Source organism: Pipistrellus kuhlii, unplaced genomic scaffold (assembly GCF_014108245.1).
Source record: "Pipistrellus kuhlii isolate mPipKuh1 unplaced genomic scaffold, mPipKuh1.p scaffold_m20_p_13, whole genome shotgun sequence".
In the NCBI taxonomy this organism is placed as follows: Eukaryota; Metazoa; Chordata; class Mammalia; order Chiroptera; family Vespertilionidae; genus Pipistrellus; species Pipistrellus kuhlii.
This window is the reverse complement of record NW_023425438.1, coordinates 35438705-35459120: the sequence shown is the minus strand read 5'-3', so window position 1 is coordinate 35459120 and position 20416 is coordinate 35438705. Positions and strand designations below refer to the sequence as shown.

General features: G+C 40.2%; 1 protein-coding gene across 29 annotated transcripts in view; it reads left to right on the top strand.

Annotated features, from left to right (window-relative positions):
- The window catches only part of AAK1 (AP2 associated kinase 1), a 140512-nt gene that overhangs the window by 95169 nt on the left and 24927 nt on the right, over window positions 1-20416 (top strand). For 12 of the 29 annotated variants that reach the window (XM_036435607.2, XM_036435597.2, XM_036435589.2 and 9 more), the window contains 6 exons: window positions 346-650; window positions 3680-3949; window positions 6494-6726; window positions 7988-8163; window positions 9144-9248; window positions 12909-13004. In XM_036435607.2, coding sequence (XP_036291500.1) covers window positions 346-650; window positions 3680-3949; window positions 6494-6726; window positions 7988-8163; window positions 9144-9248; window positions 12909-13004 — 1185 coding nt within the window. Of the gene's footprint in view, window positions 1-345; window positions 651-3679; window positions 3950-6493; window positions 6727-7987; window positions 8164-8976; window positions 9094-9143; window positions 9249-12908; window positions 13005-14159; window positions 14402-16145; window positions 16505-20416 lie in introns of those variants that run through there. The other 17 variants (XM_036435598.2, XM_036435592.2, XM_036435596.2 and 14 more) reach the window with 12 other exon arrangements.

Below are 20416 nucleotides of genomic sequence, written 5' to 3'. Positions count from 1 at the left end.
GAACCAGGAGGTCACGGTTCAATTCTTGGTCAGGGTATATGCCCGCGTTGTGAGCTCTATCCCCAGTGTGGGGCATGAAGTAGGCAGCCAATCAATGATTCTCTTTCATCATTGCTATTTCCATCTCTTCCTTTCCCTTCCTTTCTGAAATCAATAAAAATATACTTTTTAAAAAGTGCATAGATTAGCAAGAAGGAAGGACATTCCAAGTGCAAAGACTGTAAGGAGCACATGGATTTGGGGGTTATCTGTCCACTTATCACTCCCTCTTTCTTATTTTGGCAAGAAGGGAAGTTATTTTTGGAATAGTGTTGAGCTCTTACGTGGAATTTATTCTCATTGCAGGACCCAGCAATCAGCCTGGTCTTTTAGCCAATGTTCCCCAATCAAAAACTCAGCCTCCAGCCAGCCAACCTCTACCACAATCCCAGCCCAAACAGCCACAGGCTCCATCCACCCCACAACAGACGCCTTCCACTCCTGCCCAGGGTCTGCCCACTCAGGCCCAGGCCACACCCCAGCACCAGCAGCAACTCCTCCTCAAGCAGCAACAGCAGCAGCAGCAGCAGCCACCTCCACCACCACCATCACAGCAGCCAGCAGGCACATTTTACCAGCAGCAGCAGCAGCCACAGGCACAGGCTCAACAGGTAAGGTGGTCAGAGTGTAACCTTTGCATTGCATATCCCAGTCATCACTGGGTCTCTAGTCCTGTAGAATTTTCCACATTCTGGATTTGGCTGATGGCATCCCTGTGGTGATGTTTAATATGTTTCTCCATCCCCTGTGTAAACTGGTAATTTCCTGAGGCTTGCTCAATATTCCATTCAGTTTGATTGTTTTTTGTTTTTCTGGTTATATCACCACAGGGGCATATAATGTCTGGTTGTCCTCTCTTTTAATAATATTAAGATCAATAAGTGGGTTTGGTGTTGTCCATTTGATCCATGATGTTCCCCATCAGCTTAGCAGTCATTGCTAATTATTTCCTAAGTCTATTAATTTATTAGGGATGGCAAAATGATAATATTCTAGCATTTCCTCTTCATTTAAGGGCTGGAATTTATAAAGAATTTTTTTCACCAACTATTTTATTACCCTAAGATATTGTTTGTGCAGAAAAGGCAGAAAAATTTATGGTTCTTTTTCTGTTTTTACTAGTTTCAGAATGAGTTTGTTCTTAGTGTCATCCAAAGGTGAATAATGAGGTTTTTGTTTTAGTATCATGATGAACTTGTGGATCTTAGTATATTTGATATGTGTCCATCAATGTAGTTTTTTAAAATTTTGTTTATTTTTATGCTCAAAGCATCCCAACTTTGTCCAGTGAAAGTCTTCAAATTGGCTCCTAGATTCTTTGGCTGGAACTCCAGTAGTCTTTATGGTTTCCTTGCTAGTCGTTGTAACAAGTTGTTCCTAGCTCATTTTACACTTAACCTGAAATCAGCCATTTCTCTAAGGAGCTTCATTTCCTTTTCATGGAAATGGTCTTTAGAAACCACATTTTTGGTGGTAGGGATACTCTTTGCTAATGGGTTATTGTTTTTAGACCTTTTCAGTGGACAGTAATTAGGGAAAAAAATTTGTTTTCTTAATAGGATATATACCATGAATTCAAATTTATATTCCTAATTCAGATGTGTAATTACAGGATTTTTGTTTAACTTCTTAGATTTTATATTTGTACTAGAGGCCCAGTGCATGGATTCATGCACATTGAAAGGAAATTAATTAGAAGAAATATTTTAGAGGCTGTGAAGGGACTTCAGGAAGTTGGCTCCAGTGTGTATCCAGCCAGTCTCGCATGACCCAAACAGCATGACCCAAACAGCAAGCTAACCTACAGGTCCAAGCGTCTGCCCCCTGGTGGTCAGTGCGCCGTCACAGTGACTGGTTGAACAGTTGAAGGGACAGTTAGCATATTAGGCTTTTATATAATATAAATAGATAGATAGATAGATAGATAGATAGATAGATAGAATTTTCTAATTAAAGTCTTGATTCCTAATAACATTAACATATTACTTATTTTCTTTATAGTTTCAAGATAACAATACCAATAGGATTACTGAAAATAGTTTAAGATTTCTTTGCCCTCTTTACCCTTAGAATGTTTAGCATATTATTTTCTGGGGAGTTTGGCTATTAATTTGACACATGGGTTTCTTTGCTTCATTTTGCTTTTGATTTTTAGTTGATTTTTAAATTTTGTTTTGCGAACATGTAAAATATTTACATAGTTTCAAAGTTAAATATGCAAAATTCTATCTCCTCTATCCCATATAAGAGATAATCTTCATTCCTATTTACAATTAGAGTGCTGGATATATAGGATAGTTTATTCAATCAGTCCTCTGTTGATAAACATTTGGTTGTTTCCAGCATTTTACGGTTATAAATAGGCAGCTATTAATATTTACTGACATCTGCTTCTTTGATAACCCTTTAACTTTACCTTATTAGGCAAACAGTATGCATAGTTAGCTCTATAATGAAGTAAAACTATTTGGGTTCTAACTGGTTTGGGTCAGTGGATAAAGCATCGGCCTGCGGACTGAAGGGTCCCATGTTCGATTCCGATTAAGGGCATGTACCTTGGTTGCGGGCACATCCCCAATGGAGAGTGTGCAGGAGGCAGCTGATTGATGTTTCTCTCTCATTAATGTTTCTAACTCTCTCCCTTTCTCTCGGTAAAAAATCAATAAAATATATTTTTAAAATATTTGGGATGTTAAAAGACAAGATCTTGGAGTTTTGTTCATCAGTAGGCCCTTGTTTGAGCTCTCTTTGTGTGCCTTAGTGCACATGTGTCAAACACAAGGCCTGCGGGCCAAATCCGTCCCGCCAGGCCTTGCAATGTGGCCCGCACCGCGCTGTCATCACTGCACTCCGCTGCGTTTCCATCACAATGACAGTTTATGACTGTTCAGTAAACCATTCGGCCCGCGATTTAGGCTGGATTTTTTATTTTGGCCCCTTCTCTGATTGAGTTCGACACCCCTACCTTAGTGGGTAGGAGAAAGACAGAAAAGAAGTTTCTCTATTTTTAGGATGCTTTATAAGAGACTATAACTTGACACAATTCATTACCAATACATAATAAAATGTCAAGTGTAATCTGACTATTTTGAATGTTTAAAGTTGGAGAGTTAGTAAAGATAAAGCTAGTGGGAAATAACTTTCAGAAAGAGGTGACTTTAATAGTTGGGTTAACATTTAGGTTTTTGGTGTGTTATGTTTGTTTTGTTTTGATTTGTTTTGTTTTGTTTTCAGTGTTGTCATTGCTTCATCCTGTTCATCTAGGGAAGAATTTTAATCTTGGCTACTTCCAGATCCCTTTATGAGGAGAATTACCTCTGTGATTGGGAGATCATTTATTAGCTTCTGTTACACTCCAGGTTATGGAATCACAGATGTGTAGTGATTCCCTCAGGCATGGCATAGAAGCCCACATGGGAGCTGGGCTGTGGTACAGGAGGCAGCATAGTGTAGTGGAGGGAGCCTGGCAGTGTAAGGTGCTGCTTTGTTTGTTTTAATGTCTTCAGGTTCTCCTCAGGAGTTTCAAGCCAAGTTACAAGACTTCTGCCTTCCTTTGCCTTTGGCTTCATCACTGGTCTTAGTTGTTATTGTGACAGGTTTTTATTCACCTCCTCATTTCTTGCTCCTTTCTCCTGCTTAGTTTCAGGCAGTACACCCAGCAACCCAGCAACCAGCAATTGCCCAGTTCCCTGTAGTGTCCCAAGGAAGCTCTCAACAGCAGCTGATACAGAACTTTTACCAGCAGCAGCAGCAGCAACAGCAGCAACAGCAGCTGGCCACAAACCTGCATCAGCAGCAGCTGCTGACTCAGCAGGCCGCTGTGCAGCAGAAGCCTGCTGTTGCCGCAGTACAGCAGCCCCAGGCTCAGCCAGCCGCAGCCCCGCAGCAGTCCCCTGCCCAGGAGCCAACGGTAAGAATCAGCCAGGGCTTAGAAAGCAAAAGAAGAGGGAAATGTAGTGAGGGCTTGGGAAACAGGTTGTAGCAGCTGGTGTGGTGGCCTCTGGCCTAGAACTAGGCTGACTACCCACCTTGTGGTTAAAATATTTTATCTTTTCTTGATATATTCAAGAACAGGATGAGGTATTCGGTAAATGGTAGAGGTATTTTAAAAAATAACTCTAGGCTACTGGTGAAGATGAATGTTTAATTTATTACTTGGAAATTAGGCTGGCAGAAAGAGCTGTTCATTGTCTCTTGTGTTGAGCAGCCAAGGACCTAGGTGGGATTAGAATTAGTTCCTTTCCCTTCTTCAAGGGGCATTTTGGCAATTGTGGCCTTTTCTGTCTTTGGAGGTTCATATGAACCCCCACATTTACCCTGAGTCCTGACAGTGTTGTGTTTATTCTTTGTCTTGGATGACAATACTGGCTACCTCAATTGAGTGTACCATACAGAACCCTTCCTGAGGGTCTGCTTGCCTGGGCCCATTTGCCATGGCCTAATCCCTTTGGACACCAGAGTATCTAAGTATTGTTCAAGCCCAATTGTCAGTATAGAAATTGAGCATGTCTACTTTTAGATAATGGCTGAATATATCATCAGAATCACTACATCCTCTCCTGATGGACTTCTACTGTGTCAACATCCTCAAACACATTGTGTTTTGGCCTTTAATAAGTGCTCTTAATTTTGTACTCACAGTTTTCTGAGTGATAGTGATAGATAATTTTATAGTGATAGAAAAAGACAGTTTACATACCCAGCCAATAGAATATAACAGCTACTGCCTTATTCCCAGGGAAGTCTAACTACTAGACGAACAATAGAAAACCATCTTTTTGAGGACTGAGTTCTCTTAGAGTTTTGTGGCCCATCTTAAACCAGAAAACCTACATTCCTTCCAAGGAAGCAATGCCGTAAATAGATTGTCTTCTTTAAGTCTCAGCTAAGAGTGTGTTCAGTGTCTTTACACCTTGGTTTCTGAAACTTTAGTCTTCCCACAGGAGTGAAGTAGATAGCTACTCTCTGTATTTTAATAAGAGATGAAGTTCCTTTTGTTAAATGAAAAAGGGCTTTTTAAAAATTACTATATGATGTAGCTAATTGAGATCTTTTTTCTTTCTTTTTTTAAATATATATTTTAAAATATATATATTTAAGTATATATATTTAAATATATATTTTAAAATATATATATTTAAGTATATATATTTAAATATATATATTTCAGAGAGGAAGTGAGAGAGATAGAAACATCAATGATGAGAAACAATCATGGATTGACTGCCTCCTGCACACCCCCTATTGGGATTGGGGATCAAGCCCTCAACCCAGGCATGTGCCCTTGGCTGAAATTGAACCTGGGACCCTTTAGTCTGCAGGCCAATGCTCTACCCACTGAGTCAAACTGGCTAGGGTGCTAATTGAGATCTTAATCATCTAGTCCAGACCCCTCACTTAATGGAATTAGAAACTGAGGCCCAGCCTAGAAAGGCATTACCCAAGACACACAGACTGATAGCAGCAGAGCTGGGACCAGAACAGAGAGTCCTGATCCGTGTTCAGGGTAATAATAACAGATGCTTACCTGGGGGGATAAGATGATTAAACTTCCTACAGACAACATTTATTAGGAAATTCTCTTTGCTTTCACTGGACAAAAGTATCTACTCTCTTGGGAATGAATTGTGAAACTTCTCCATGTTCCTTGGATTAAAAAAAAAAAAAATGTTTTTCAGTGATAGTTGGTTAAGGGGGTGGAAAGGGAACAGGAGCTGGAGAGCTTCCCAGCTTTGGTCATCTCTTTCTCCAATGACTCTTGGCAGAACTTACCTAGAGAAGCAGGTGAGTGAATGTAAAGTATACACTGCAGCCCTAGCTGGTTTGATTCAGTGGATAGAGCTTCCGCCTGTGGACTGAAGGGTCCCAGGTTTGCTTTTGATCAAGGGCACATGCCTGGATTGTGGGCTTGATCCCCAGTAGAGGGCAGCCGATCAGTGATTCTCTCTCATCATTGCTGTTTCTATCTCTCCCTCTCCCTTTATCTCTGAAATTAATAAAAAATATATTGAAACAAAAGTATACACTGCAGCCATCTTAAAGCAATAATCTACAAAGGAAAATGGCTGTATGCCATAGATGTTTGTGGCCACCTTATTTAAAATGGCCAAAAGAATGGAAGCAACCTAAATTGTTCAATAACCCAACTGCAGCCATTAAAAATCTGAATAGCTTCTGTAGTTTTATGCTCTGGGCTAAATTGCATATGGTTAACCTATATATTGTCATTGATGAAGATTTAAATATATATGTACCAGATAAATACCTTGTTGGTATCAGTCCCAAAGTTGCAGTTCAGGTTGTCAAAACCTAATGTTTATTTTTCTTTCAGGTTGTTACTGCTAACTCAGCCATTTAAATTCTACGTTAGCTCTCATATGGCATTTTTTGTTATGCTAATCTGTTTGTTTGTTTTTTCCCTTTGTTTTGGAACATTTTTCATTTCTTTTCCTAGCAAATACAAGCCCCAGTAAGACAACAGCCAACAGTTCAGACAACCCCACCTCCTACTGTCCAGGGACAGAAACTTGGATCTCTCACTCCTCCATCATCCCCCAAGACTCAACGTGCTGGACACAGGCGGATTCTCAGTGATGTAACCCACAGTGCAGTCTTTGGGGTCCCTGCCAGCAAATCAACCCAGCTGCTCCAGGCAGCTGCAGCTGAGGCCAGTCTCAATAAGTCCAAGTATGTGATGCTTCTCCTTTATTCTTCTTACTTTGTGGGCAAGGTCTGCTGTGGGCTGTTACTGTGTGATTCCTTGCATATGTTTGTGTGTAGATGTATATGCAGTGGTATGCATCTGTGTTTAATAAGAAACTGAATTTGCCTGTAGTGCATAAACCATACTGATCTTAAGAAATAATTTCCTATTGTGTCACTGTTTCCGTTCTCTCATCTAGTACATGTTTTACAGAGTATTTTCTAAATTCTTGATATGACCAAGTTTTCATGCTGAAAATCTTACCTCCCTCCCCCACCAGCCCCCTGGTTGCCTGTGGGATACTGTTTGAACTCATTGGTTAACAGACCAAAGATCTTCTGCCTCACATTGGTGGACTTGTCATTCTCCGTCTTCACGAGTGCTTTGTTCAGCCAGTGCCCTCTCCCTTAACTGCACTGTCCTCCTTGTCCACTAAGGAGATGCTTATCTATTCATGAAGATCAATGTCAGAGGCCACCTCTCCTTTAACCCTTCCTCTGGTGTCATTTATAATTTGTTGTGCACGTATCCCATTGTATTATCATTATTTATTTGTATGTCTGTATGAGTATCTCATCTAGCTGACAGCCTGAGAGTTCCTCCAAGACAAGGATTATGTCTAAAGCAACCTTTGCAAATCCAGTGACTAGCTATGGGCCTGATATAAAGTAGATGTAGATTGCAATGAATGTTTGTGAAGAAATGCAATTTTAGGCCCTCAGCTTTCTTGGAACAATATACTCTAAAGTTAAAAATCTTTAACTCATTAGCTAAATGCAAAGGGCATCAAGAGAGACTTAGAATAAAATTAAGTAACGGTACCTAGAAGCACAAGATGGTGGTCTTTATTTCTCTTTAACTGTGATAGGTGACCATAGTTTTATGCATGCTAGATCCAACAGATGGGAGGCAGCTTGAACAGGCATCAGTCCTAGCCCTACGGGATCCATTATTGTGGGTTATAGTGGGCACCATAAAATGCACAATAGGTTGCTTTGGGATCTTGAATTGAAAGGACTTGCAGATTAAAGGAGTAGTGGGAGATAGTGAATCATTAAGAAAATGGAAACATTTATTTTACACACAGTGGAAAGGGGTCTATAGAGACTGTCCAGTTGCCATGGAAAGCCCTTTTATAAAACCACTGTGGAAAATAATGGTTTGACTTGGAAAAGAATTTGCTCTTGAAACAAAGAGAAAATAGGTTGAACCTTTTCAACTTTTATATGTCTTCTTATTTTGTGGGGGTGGGAACTTACCCAGGTCCGCAACCACCACTCCATCAGGCTCTCCTCGGACTTCCCAACAAAATGTTTATAATCCTTCAGAAGGTTCTACGTGGAATCCCTTTGATGATGACAATTTCTCCAAACTCACAGCTGAAGAACTGCTAAATAAGGACTTTGCCAAGCTGGGAGAAGGTGAGTAATTGGTATCTTTGTGATTCTTGAAATCTTATTCTTGAGAAGTATACATGTAAAAATGTAGACTTGGGGCCCTGGCTGGTATGGCTCTGTGGGTAGAGCTTCAGCCCATGGACTGAAGGATCTTGGGTTCAATTCCTGGTCATGGGCATGTAGCTAAGTTGCAGGTTTGGGCCCTAGCCAGGGCACATGGGAGAGGCATGTTTCTCACTCTTTCCCTCCCTCCCTTCTATTCTCTAAAATCAATGGCAAAAAAATAACTTTGGGTGAGGATTTTTTATTTTTATTTATTTATTTATTTATTTATTTTTAAAATATATTTTATTGATTTTTGTACAGAGAGGAAGGGAGAGAGATAGAGTTAGAAACATCGATGAGAGTCATCGATCAGCTGCCTCTTGCACACCCCCTACTGGGGATATGCCCGCAACCAAGGCACATGCCCTTGACCGGAATCGAACCCGGGACCCTTCAGTCCCAAAGCCGACGCTCCATCCATTGAGCCAAACCTATCTTGGCATGGGTGAGGATTTTTAAAAAAAATGTAGGCTTGTATCCCCCAAAGGTTTGATTGAGCCTGCAACCTGGGCATGTGCCCCTGACTGGAATTGAACCCAGCACCCTTCAGTACACAGGCCGACGCTCTATCCACTGATCCAAACGGACTAGGGTTTAACCATTTTTAAGTGTATAGATCAGTAGCTTTAATTACATTTGCATTGTGGTGCAGCCAATCTTCAGAACACTTTCCCTCTTGCAAAACTGATGTGTTCTCTCTTTTGATTCTTAAAACCTCCTTTCATTTATCAGTGGTTCTCTCAGTTACTGTAGTGACTATACAAGGACCTCTGAATGGCTGAGGTGTCACCATAAGACACTAAAAAGTGAATGAAGTCTAGAAGTCAGTGCAGAGAATGCTCTGAGGATGTGTTCTGTGATTCTGCTGGTGTGAACTGAATGGTGTTTTGTCCCTCTAGGCAAACATCCCGAGAAGCTTGGAGGCTCAGCTGAGAGTTTGATCCCAGGCTTTCAATCAACCCAAAGTGATGCTTTTGCCACTTCTTCGTTTTCTGCTGGAAATGGTTAGTATGGCAAACACCTGAAACACAAACTCACTCTTGTCACCTTCACACTGTTTTCCACTTCACAGATAACTCTAACAATGAGCCCAAAACCCTGTTGGTAATTTAGTATTTTCCTTTATTCCAAAGACTTCCAATAAAAAAGATAGGGATAAAGAAGATGTAATGTCACTTTCAATTAAAATGACAGGATGATCTGATGGTAATATACAGGATTTGTTCTGTCTAGTCCACATGTGTCAAACACAAGGCCCGCGGGCCAAATCCGTCCCGCCAGGCCTTGCAATGTGGCCCGCACCGCGCTGTCATCACTGCACTCCGCTGCGTTTCCATCACAATGACAGTTTATGATTGTTCAGTAAACCATTCGGCCCTCGATTTAGGCTGGATTTTAGATTTTGGCCCCTTCTCTGATTGAGTTCGACACCCCTAGTCTAGTCCATAGACATGTTTTAAGCAAATATTTCTAAATTTGAGGAGCATCACACTGAGACTATGCTAAGCTGTGTATTTTTTGTTTGTTTGTTTGTTTTGTTAATCCTCACCCAAGGATATTTTCCCCCTGTCATTATTTCTTCAAATAGGTTTTCAGTATCTTGCTCTCTCTCTCTTCTTCTGGCACCCCCATAATTGAGATGTTGGTACACTTGAGGTTGTCCCAGAATTTCCTTAAACTATCTTCAAATTTTTGGATTCTTTTTTCTTTTTCTTTTTTCTGGTTGAGTGTTTTTTGCTTCTTTGTATTTCAAATCTTTGACTTGACTCATGCGATCCTCTAGTCTGCTTTTGGGTCTCTGTATACTTTTTATTTCCGTCAGTGTATGTTTAATTTCTAGTTGGTCCTTTTTCATATCCTTGAGGGTCTCACTAAATTTATCAGCCTTTTCTAGGAAATTCTTGAAAAACCTTATAACCGTGGTTTTTAACTTTATATCCAGTTGTTTGTTTCTCTCCATTTCTTTCATTTGTGATCTGTTTCTTTTCCACATTTTGGCTGCTTCCCTGAGTTGATAAAGTGGCTTTGTGTATTAGGTGTTCTATGTGGCCCAGTGGCTCAACCTCCCCCAGTTACCTGAGGTGGGCACTCTTGGTGCACCCCTTTGTGGACTGTGTGCACAGCCTTGTTGTAGTTAAATCTTGATTGTTGGTATCACTGGGAGGAATTGACCTCCAGGCCAATTGGCTGTGAGAATCAGCAGTGTCTACACTGGGAGGACTTCTGAGCTGGAGACACCCTTATGGGAGAAGACTGTGCTCAGCGTGGATGGGGCAGAGTCTCAGGATGGAGCAGACAGCTTTGGCTTCCTATTAGCCCTGCCCTATGAGGCCTCTGGATCTCATTGTCCCTCTGTAATCACTGCAAGCACCTCTGAGAGAAAGCCACCCTCGAGTTTCGTTTGCTGCCAGACAGTCCAGTTTTCCCCCCGAATGAGTCTGGTTTCCCAGAAACTCGCCCAGTACTGGAGTTCAGCGCAGTCGGGAGCTTCTGTCTCCCTCCCACTTTAGAAAACTCAGCCGCCCGTGCACTCAACAGTCAATCCTCTCTGCATTCGCATGCCTCCACACCTCTGCCTTCCACAGCTCCCCTGAGTCTCAGTGTGCTTTTTCTTTTCCTGACAGTCCAGATTCCCCCAAAAATGAGTTTGGGTTCCCAGAGTCTTGCCCGGGACTGGAATGAACTTCAGGAGTGAACTTCGGAAGCTTCCATCTCTCTCCACTTTAGAAAGCCAGCCATGCACTCAGCCGCTGTGTAGTCAGTCGCCCATCCTCTGCGTGTGTGCACGCGCATATCCATACCTCAGCCTTTTGCAGCTCCTGAGTCTCAATGTGCTTTCCTCTTTCCTTCTTGTTGTAGAATTGCCACTCAGCCAGCTTTCCTATGGTTCTCGATGGTGTCTGTTTTGTCTCTTAGTTGTAGTTTTGATATTGTTGGGCGAGGCTGCAGTTTAGATGTTTAACTATGCCACCATCTTGGTTTCTCCCCTCTGTACATCTTTATAATCATATATTTTTTATTTTTTTATTTTTATTTTTTTATAATCATATTTTAAAACCTATTTATTTCACTTAATAAATCTGGCATATTTCCCCCATATTATTAAATAATCTCCTAAAATATGACTTTAAAAATACCTGCATTAAATGCCTTTATATGGATATATCTTAATGTTTTTAACTAAATCTCTCTCTCTTTTTTCTTTTATTTGTTAATTCTCACCCGAGGACATTTTTTCCATTGATTTTTAGGGAAGGAAGGAAAGAGAGAGAAACAGCAATGTGAGAGAGACACACTGATTGGTTGCCTCCTGTATGGGCCCACCTGGGTCTGGGGATCGAACCTGCAACCCAGGTACTTGCCCTTGACTGAGAATCGAACCCATGACCTTTCAGTATGCAGGCCAATGCTCCAACCACTGAGCACACCCAGCTGGGCATCGCAAACTGAATATTAAAATGCATAAAAAAAATGGTAAAGTAGAAACAAGGAGTCCTGGGTTCTGATTCTAGGTCTGCTGGTGTACCTTTGGCTAACTCTCTTAATTTCTGGGCTATATTTCCTTTTCTGAAAAATAAGAAAATTATACTAGAAAATACTAAGATCTCTTCAAACTCTGATATCCCATATGGTACATAGATTTCTGTAAATCTATAAGTTTGTCAAATATAGAATGAATGCCAATAGTAAGATCTATCTAAAGATTAGGGGTTGTCTAACTTTGCGGGAGGCAAGAAGTCTGTCTCCTCCTGTCTGTCTGCCTAGAACTATATTAGTGATACAACACCTCAAGAGGGTAATGGTTACATAGGAAGTACCTATATATATATGCTAGATTACAGAATAGATAATGTTTGTTTACATGCCAAAACGTGCAATATGGACAGTAATTGCTGTACCAATTTGAAAAAGATCACTGTGGGTTTCCACAAAAGGAAAAGTGGAATTTCAGATGTATGAATACTTGTTATTAATTACATCTTAGAGTATGTTGCAAGGACCAGATTATATATTTCATACAGACTTCTCTGTTACACTGTATTATATCCACTTATCCCTTTTTATTCTACCTCTTGAGTTTATACTTGTTCTCTAATTTGATGTGTTGGGTTAATACCGTGGTCTGCAAACTGTGGCTCACGAGCCACATGCGGCTCTTTGGCTCCTTGAGTGTGCCTCTTCCACAAAATACCATGACCTGGGTGAGTCTATTTTGAAGAAGTAGCGTTAGAAGAAGTTTACGTTTATTTTTTTAAAAATATATTTTATTGATTTTGTACAGAGAGGAAGGGAGAGAGATAGAGAGTCAGAAACATCAATGAGAGAGAGTCATTGATCAGCTGCCTCTTGCGCACCCCCTCCTGGGGATATACCCGCAACCAAGGTACATGCCCTTGACCGGAATCGAACCCGGGACCCTTCAGTCCCCAAGCCAATGCTCTATCCATTGAGCCAAACCGGTCTCGGCAGAAGTTTATGTTTAAAAAATTTTGGCTCTCAAAAGAAATTTCATTCGTTGTACTGTTGATATTTGGCTCTGTTGACTAATGAGTTTGCCAACCAATGGGTTAATAAATAGTAAATTCATCTAGATTTACTTGATATTTTCTGCTTTTCTCTTTTTCTCTCTCCTTGACCCTTCCTTCCCCTCTAACCAACTCCAGCTGAAAAAAGGAAGGGTGGACAGGCTGCGGATTCTAGCCTCCCACTTCTAAGCGTGTCTGATCCTTTCATTCCTCTTCAAGTACCTGATGCACCAGGTAGGTAAATAGAACTGATCTGAGGTTAACCATTTGATTCTTATGTCCCAGAGTCTCTTGAGAGTTGGTTTTAAACACTCCATGAAAAGGATCTGAACTCCATATTAGTCCAATAATGATTATAACAATATTGGGGAAGGCCTATAAGCATGTGATAAAAGGAACAAAATGTGAATAGTAGTTAATAGTATGAGTAGATAATGGGTGACTTACTTCCTATCCAGTTGCTATTTTCCTGTAATATTGTATACTTTAATTTTATAATATGAAAATGCATAATAAAAGTTGATAGGAAATGTGAGTCAGGAAACCTGAATTTCCTTTCTAGCTCTTCCACTACCTGAAAACCTTCAGGTTTGACTCTTCATCAGTGGAGTGAAATGGACTGCATAAATTCAAATATCCCTTTAAATCTACCGTATCCTGATTTTTTAAGTGAGCAGTCCAAAAAAAGGAAGAAATGGTTAGTGTGTTCTGATTGAAACAGCTTTTGGAACATAATTTGCAGTTTCTGAATGCCAAAGATTTCTTTCCTGCTCTCCTCCCCATCCTTTTGGGGAGGGGTGGAGAAGCATGATGTGAAGAATAGAAGCCACTTTTTCTCATCTCTATCCATGTCTTTGAAAAAGCAAATAGATCCAGCTCCTTCGAAGCATCTGGTGGTTGTTTTCCTTTTCTCCAGTTTTTCCCTTGCTGAATCTTGGTCTTAAACTGATAGGATCTGACTAATTTCCCCTCCTCTCCCCTCCTCACCCCCCCCCCCTCAAATATTAAAGGTGTTTGATTAATTGCCTCAAGATTGGAAGTGATTGTGATATTCATACCCTCTCCCTACTAAGACAGACTGTAGCTAGGGCACCAAGATAGTTTTTATTTCTTTAGGCAATTTGTTGATCATTCTAAAAGGAAGCAAAAACTTGCCTTGATCAGGTATTATTGTGTAACATTATAGCTTGCTGGACCTAGATGGTGAATGTAGGTAAAATATATCTAAAACCACTGAGGAATGATTCAGTAACGGGTAGTTAAAGAAAAGAGAAGAAAGTAATCAGATCTCTCAGGAGCTAGCCAGGCTAGTTTCAAGCAGAAGGCTGGAAAGGGATGGACTACAAACTCAAGCTGGGTTCCATTGATCTCTTTTTCCTCCCTGTGTAGCAGTCATAGGATCAGACAAGAAAAATGGATTATTACAGCATTCTTCCTTTGACCCTCCTCAGGTTCTTGCATTGCTCTTACCTAGACAGCCCATGGCTGCGTATGCTGAAAGGGTGGCCTCTTGGCACAAGCCAGAGGATGAAGCCCATGAGCAAGTAGCTGTGCTCTGCAGCTGCGTAGGAACCTTTTGGATTAAGGATGAGGGGCCAAGCAAATGCACTTGGTGACTCAGGATATCAACTCCAGGTTTTATTTTATTATTTAAAAATATATTTTTTTGATTTTTTACAGAGAGGAAGAGAGAGGGATAGAGAGTTAGAAACATCAATGAGAGAGAAACATCGATCAACTGCCGGGGATGTGGCCACAACCAAGGTACATGCTCTTGGCCACAATCAAACCTGGGACCTTTCAGTTTGTAGGCCAACGCTCTATCCACTGAGCTAAACTGTTTTTGGCTCAACTCCAAGTTTTAGAGATACAATTAGAAGGTGTGAAGATGAGCCTGGGGCCATTAGAGCCAGCTGGCTGCCATGATTACTTTCTTTATTATCTTTCCTGTCTCCTGGCCTTCCAGATTTCTCTCATTCTGGAGGATTCCTGCTAAAGTGTTAGTGGTATACACTTTAATACCAATTAAGCCATGACTCCTCTTGGGTTTTAATGGAAAAATCTATTAAAAATGAAACATTTTAATAGAGAATTCCAAGAATGCTTTATTTGTTTCCTGGTTCATCTGACCAGACTTGTGTGTTGAAAACATAAAGCAACATATCAGTGTTTTGCATTCCAGTGAATTCTTGTATCACTGAGCATAAAATCCAGACTTATTACCAGGACCTAAAGGCCCTAACTAAAGGCTCCTCTAACCTGAGCTCGTAGCCTCTTCCCCTCAGTCTTTCCTTTAATAGAATAAACTTGTTCCCACCACAGGGCCTTTGCACTTGCTGGTACTCTACCTGAAAAAGCTTTTCCTCCAGCTCTGTTTCTTGTCATTCTACCTTTAGGTCTCAGTTTAAATACTCTCTTCTCAGAAAGGTGTAGCGTGGTCCCAGGGGCACTTAGTCACATGTCCTGGCCTTTTTCTTCATAGTGTTTATCATTGTCTTTTTTCATTTGTTTATTGTCTGATTCTCTTCGCCAACATGTCAGAGTCCTGAGGGAGGGACTTTGCCATCTTCATTCATCACTGTGTTGCCAGTGTTGAGAACACTGCCAGGGAAAGTCAGCACTCGATGAATGTGAATGAATGAAGTAAAACCTGAGGCTGAAAGGCTTCTGGTGGCCCCATTACTCTCCATTTCTGTCCCAGCTCCCAAACACCAGGTTACTGGCCTCATAGCCTTCCTTCTTTGCCTCTGCCAAGTCCCAGCCAGGCCCCCACCCATTCCTTGAAGGTGTACAAATGAAGGCACAGCCCACAGTTTCAGGAAGCTGCCAAACCCCAGGCTCAGCCTGATTGCTAGGCTCAGCAGATCGTTCAGCTCCAGCCTTAAACGGTACCCTCCAGAATTTGATCTGAATGTGGTTATGTGTCTATGATTATTTTATTTCTTTTCATGTTCAGCCCATAGCACCATTCAGTTATATAGTTTCTTATCCAAGACCCCTATATCCTTCTTTAGTGGCTTGAAATGTCTGAGTGAGGAAAGTGCTAAGAGTTTAGGGTATCTGGTACCTCCACAAACCACAAATGTGTCTCCATACACCTCCTGTTCCCCCTGCCAAGCAACCAGTTTGTCACTATATTCAGCTCAGTGTGTGCACCAGTCAGGTTTTTTGGTAGGTTTGTTTTGTTTTACATACTTGATTACCTTCCGACTCAGCCTTCTTGAGAATAAGAATGATGAAATCTTAGTCTCCTGACAAATGCATGTATTTTAAAGTCTTAGCATTTGTTTTTATGCTTTTAAAACATTATCATATATAATTTCCTTTGATCCTACAAATAACACTGAATGGTAAGTATGTTGAGGAATTTTCCAGCGGAAGGAAGTAAAGCCTCAGTGCTATGGGGTCTGTGCTGTTCCACATCCTCTCTTCATGGCCTGTCCCCCGAGCAAGATCCCCAGCAGTGTGTCTGAAACATAAAGCAACATATCAGTGTTTCTTTGACTTTGGGGCAGTTCCAGGATCAATAAAGCCTTTGGCTAGAGAGCTAAATATAAGGGTTGGGGAAATATAAAAATGGATTTGAACTTGTAAGACTTAGGGTCTAGCCACTTAATAGCTGGGTGATTTTGGTCAAATCACTTACTTAAACTGTGTTCTCAAAATTGGCAATATTTACACCTACCTTAATGGAGTGGCTCAAGAGGTGCAGATGAAACCATGTATTTGAAATCATTTTGTAAACTTGAAATTAGTATAAAGATAGGAAATGCTATAACAATTTTGATCCAAGATCCTTATTTCCAGTGTGGCAGTCCTAGTTATCTTAATGTCTTAGTGATTTTTTTCCCCATAAGAAAGTAAACTTTCTCTAAGTTAAACCTTTGACCTTGGCACAGCTGAGAGCTGTTAGACTTCCTTGATAGAATGATGGTTAAAGTAGGGGCACTGGATGATTGGATTTGTTTCATTTTTATTTTCCAAAGCATCATTAAAAAAAAACTTTTTAAAAAAATCACAGTTTGAGCATTTGTGTGCTCACAAGGCATTCTTATCAGAGCTATTTGCCTGGCATTTTCCTCATTTCCAGCTTCTGTCAAGGTTGATCATAGTACGTGTCTTTACTCTCCAAAGTTCATCTGCCTGCAAATTCAGTTCTCTAGAATGAACTTGGAATGGGGCATGGTTGTTGACTTTTGCTTCTAACTTGCAGCTGTTACAAATTTTAGTGTCTGGTTTCTCAGTGATAGGAACTATTTAGATGTTAAAAACAGCATCTCTCATCACAAGACTTCAGGGCTTACTCCCAAATTAGAGAAGTAAATTTCCAAAGCCACCAAGGTGTAGCAACCAAATCATTATTTTTGAGGGGGCCCTTTTGTGTTGGTAAGTTCATCCTGCTTTATTTCTCATGCCTGTGTTCCTAATTAGGGTTGGAGTGGGCCTTGAGCAAGCCCTTAATCTTATTGGCCTATAATAAACAGATATACTTATCCTCTCTTTTGATATATGTTTTAAATTTATATATTGACTTGAGAGAGAAACATCGATTTATTGTTCCATTTATTTATGCATTCATTGGTTATTTCTTGTATATGCCCCATTCAGAATTGGACCGTAACTTTAGCTTATCAGTATGAGTTTCTAACCCAGTGGTCGGCAAACTCATTAATCAATAGAGTGGCAAACCACGGCTCGCAGTTTGCTGACCACTGCTCTAATCACCTGAGCTTCCAGCCAGTTTCGATATTTAAGAGAGAACTCACAACTTGCAGTACCTTCCAGACTCATGGTAGGAAATGGTTTTGATGATGTAAACTTAGATTGGTTTATGAAGGATTTATTACCTTCTTGCCTTGTAGTTGATATGTTTTTGTAGTTGACATTTTTAATAACAAAGTCTTGAGAGGAGAGGTATAGGAGAAAAACCTGAAATGGATTAATTACTACCTCTAACTCGAGCAACTATTTCCTTCTCTCTTTCCCCAGTCTCCAATGCCGCTTTTGTTTAAGAAAAAAGAGGAAGGTACTTTCTCTTACCTATCCCCTTAATTTCAAAGTATTAATAATCCTCTCCTTTAAGACCACTCTCCATTTCCATTGCCCATGTTAACTAATTCTGTAGGTACTGTCCTTGAAGAGTTCACCTTCTCAGTATTTTAACCTTGATTTCAGTGCTTCTCCAAACTCAATCTGACTTATTTTTACTTGAGAATCCTAGAAACATGAGAAATAGCTGAGTATACTAAGTGGGAATGTGATTGGAAAATACCACCAACAGAATTATATGAGCAGACAATTAATTAAAAAAACAAATATAAATTACTAGTAAATGCATTTTTTCAGAAAGCTTATCATTCTGATAAATACAAGACAAACTGATTATAAAACAACTCCTATAGCTCCCTCTATTTCCCCTCATAGCTTGTTGCCCTGTCCCCTCCTGTAGCTCTCTGCCCCCTGCTTATAGTTTGCTGCCTCGCCTGCCTGCAGATCTGTGATCCCATCATTACACAGTTGGTGGTTACACCTCATGGCTTAACGGATAATTAGCATATTCCTCTCATTATATAGGATGAGATGCTGAAACTTGCTGCAAATTGGTAAAGATGGAAAACAAACAAACAAACCCACAACCTCAGGCTTGGTGAAGGTATAAGAAACAGACACGCTCAGATCCTACAAGTGGGAACATCAAACCTTGTTATAAGATTAGAATAAGCAGAATTCTTTGAATAAAATGAATTTTATTTTATTCTCCAGTTTCATCTCTAAATAATCCATCTTCTAAGTTTCTATTTCCTGCTTTTTTCTTTCATGTTGGATGGGACCTTTTAAGTTTATCTTCATTTTATCGGTAAGAAAACTTAGATCCAAAGTGTCATACAAACTTAATGTAGAACCTAGGTCTTTTGCCTCCTTCTCACATTTCATTTTATCCAAAGAATTCTGCTTATTCTAATCTCATAACAAGGTTTGAGGGTGAAAATGGAATTGCACCCATTTTCTTTTCTTTCTTTTTCTTTTCTTTTCTTTTTTTTTTAAAATATATTTTATTGATTTTTACAGAGAGGAAGGGAGAGAGATAGAGAGCCAGAAACGTCGATGAGAGAGAAACATCGACCAGCTGCCTCTTGCACACCCCCCACCAGGGACGTGCCCTCAACTAATGTACATGCCCTTGACCGGAATCGAACCCGGGACCCCCCAGTCCGCAGACCGACACTCCACTGCTGAGCCAAACTGGTTTCAGCAAATTGCACCCATTTTCAATCTGTAATCTCAGGGTTTAGTGGTTTGATGATCTCTCATCTAATCCTAAAAGAAAAGTTAATTTCCTTTTATGTACCAAGCACTTTAATTGATATACACAAGTGCGCTCACAGACACACAAACACACACATTAATTCTTGTAAATACACCATTAATTTCTGACAATCTATTAAAGTAGTTTTTATTCTTTGTCTACAAGTGAGAAAACTGATGCTTAGAAAAATTAGGTAACTAACTTAAGTGATCGGAATCAGCCTCAGAACTGGACCATTTGCTTCTATCCAGAGTTGTCCACTACTTTTCACATAATGGAATATGATGGCATCAAGTACCGTATTTTTCGGACCATAAGATGCACTTTTTTCCCCCCAGAAATGGGGGGGAAAAGTCCCTGCATCTTATGGTCCAAATATAGCCTACACATATACTTTTTAAAAAAAGTTTTTTTACTTGCCCGGCTCTAAAATGGTTCTAAATGCTGCTGTTTACTTTACAGGGTTGATTACATGTGTTTATGACTGTGATGTTGGGTTTTAATGCACATAAAATATTTTAGGACACTGTTTGTTTCAGAATCTTTTTTTCTTCATTTCCCTTCTCTAAAAACTGGTGCGTCTTATGGTCCGGAGCATCTTATGGTCCGAAAAATATGGTACTTGTGATTCTAACACAGAAGAGATGGGAAACTCTTGTAAAATGTTTCTTAGGAAGATTAAATCATTGCAAAATGCAATTAATAATTATTTCTGGGTTTTACTGATCTGTCACCTTGTATAATTGAGAATTGGAGTGTGAGTCTGTACATTTCAGTGTGAACTGTCCCAGAAGATGGGTTTTGCTTTTGTATCCAGAGAAGTCATTTTTCATGATTCATGTAAAATTTTTAGAAGTCTCTGTTCATTACATATTAACAAGTCGTGATATGCCAAATGTGAAGCTTGAACAAGGTTTTGGATGTTAAAGAACCCTTCCAGCACAGTTTCCTAAATTCACCGCCCTCTTCTCTGCACTGCTCTTTTCCACCCATCCATCCACCCCCATGATACATGCCTCGGAGTATTTTTATAAAACCTTCAGAGAGAGGAAAGAATTCATAAAACAAAGGATACCAAGGCCAGTCCTTGAAGCACATGGGAGGCCTCCAGGCTATGATTTGTAGACTGTCAGCCTCCTATAGCCTTTCCTGTGCCTCCCTTTACACCCTGTTCTCAAGTTCTTCCTTTACAGTGACCAAAAACCCCCACAATGATAGCTTTAAATGTGATCTCCTCTAAGGTAGCTCTACATTTTAAAACAATCAAGGCCTTAGTTAAAGCAAAGGAATGAATCTCTAGTGCATAGAAGATCTGGGTCCTAGTCCTAGCTGGCTATGT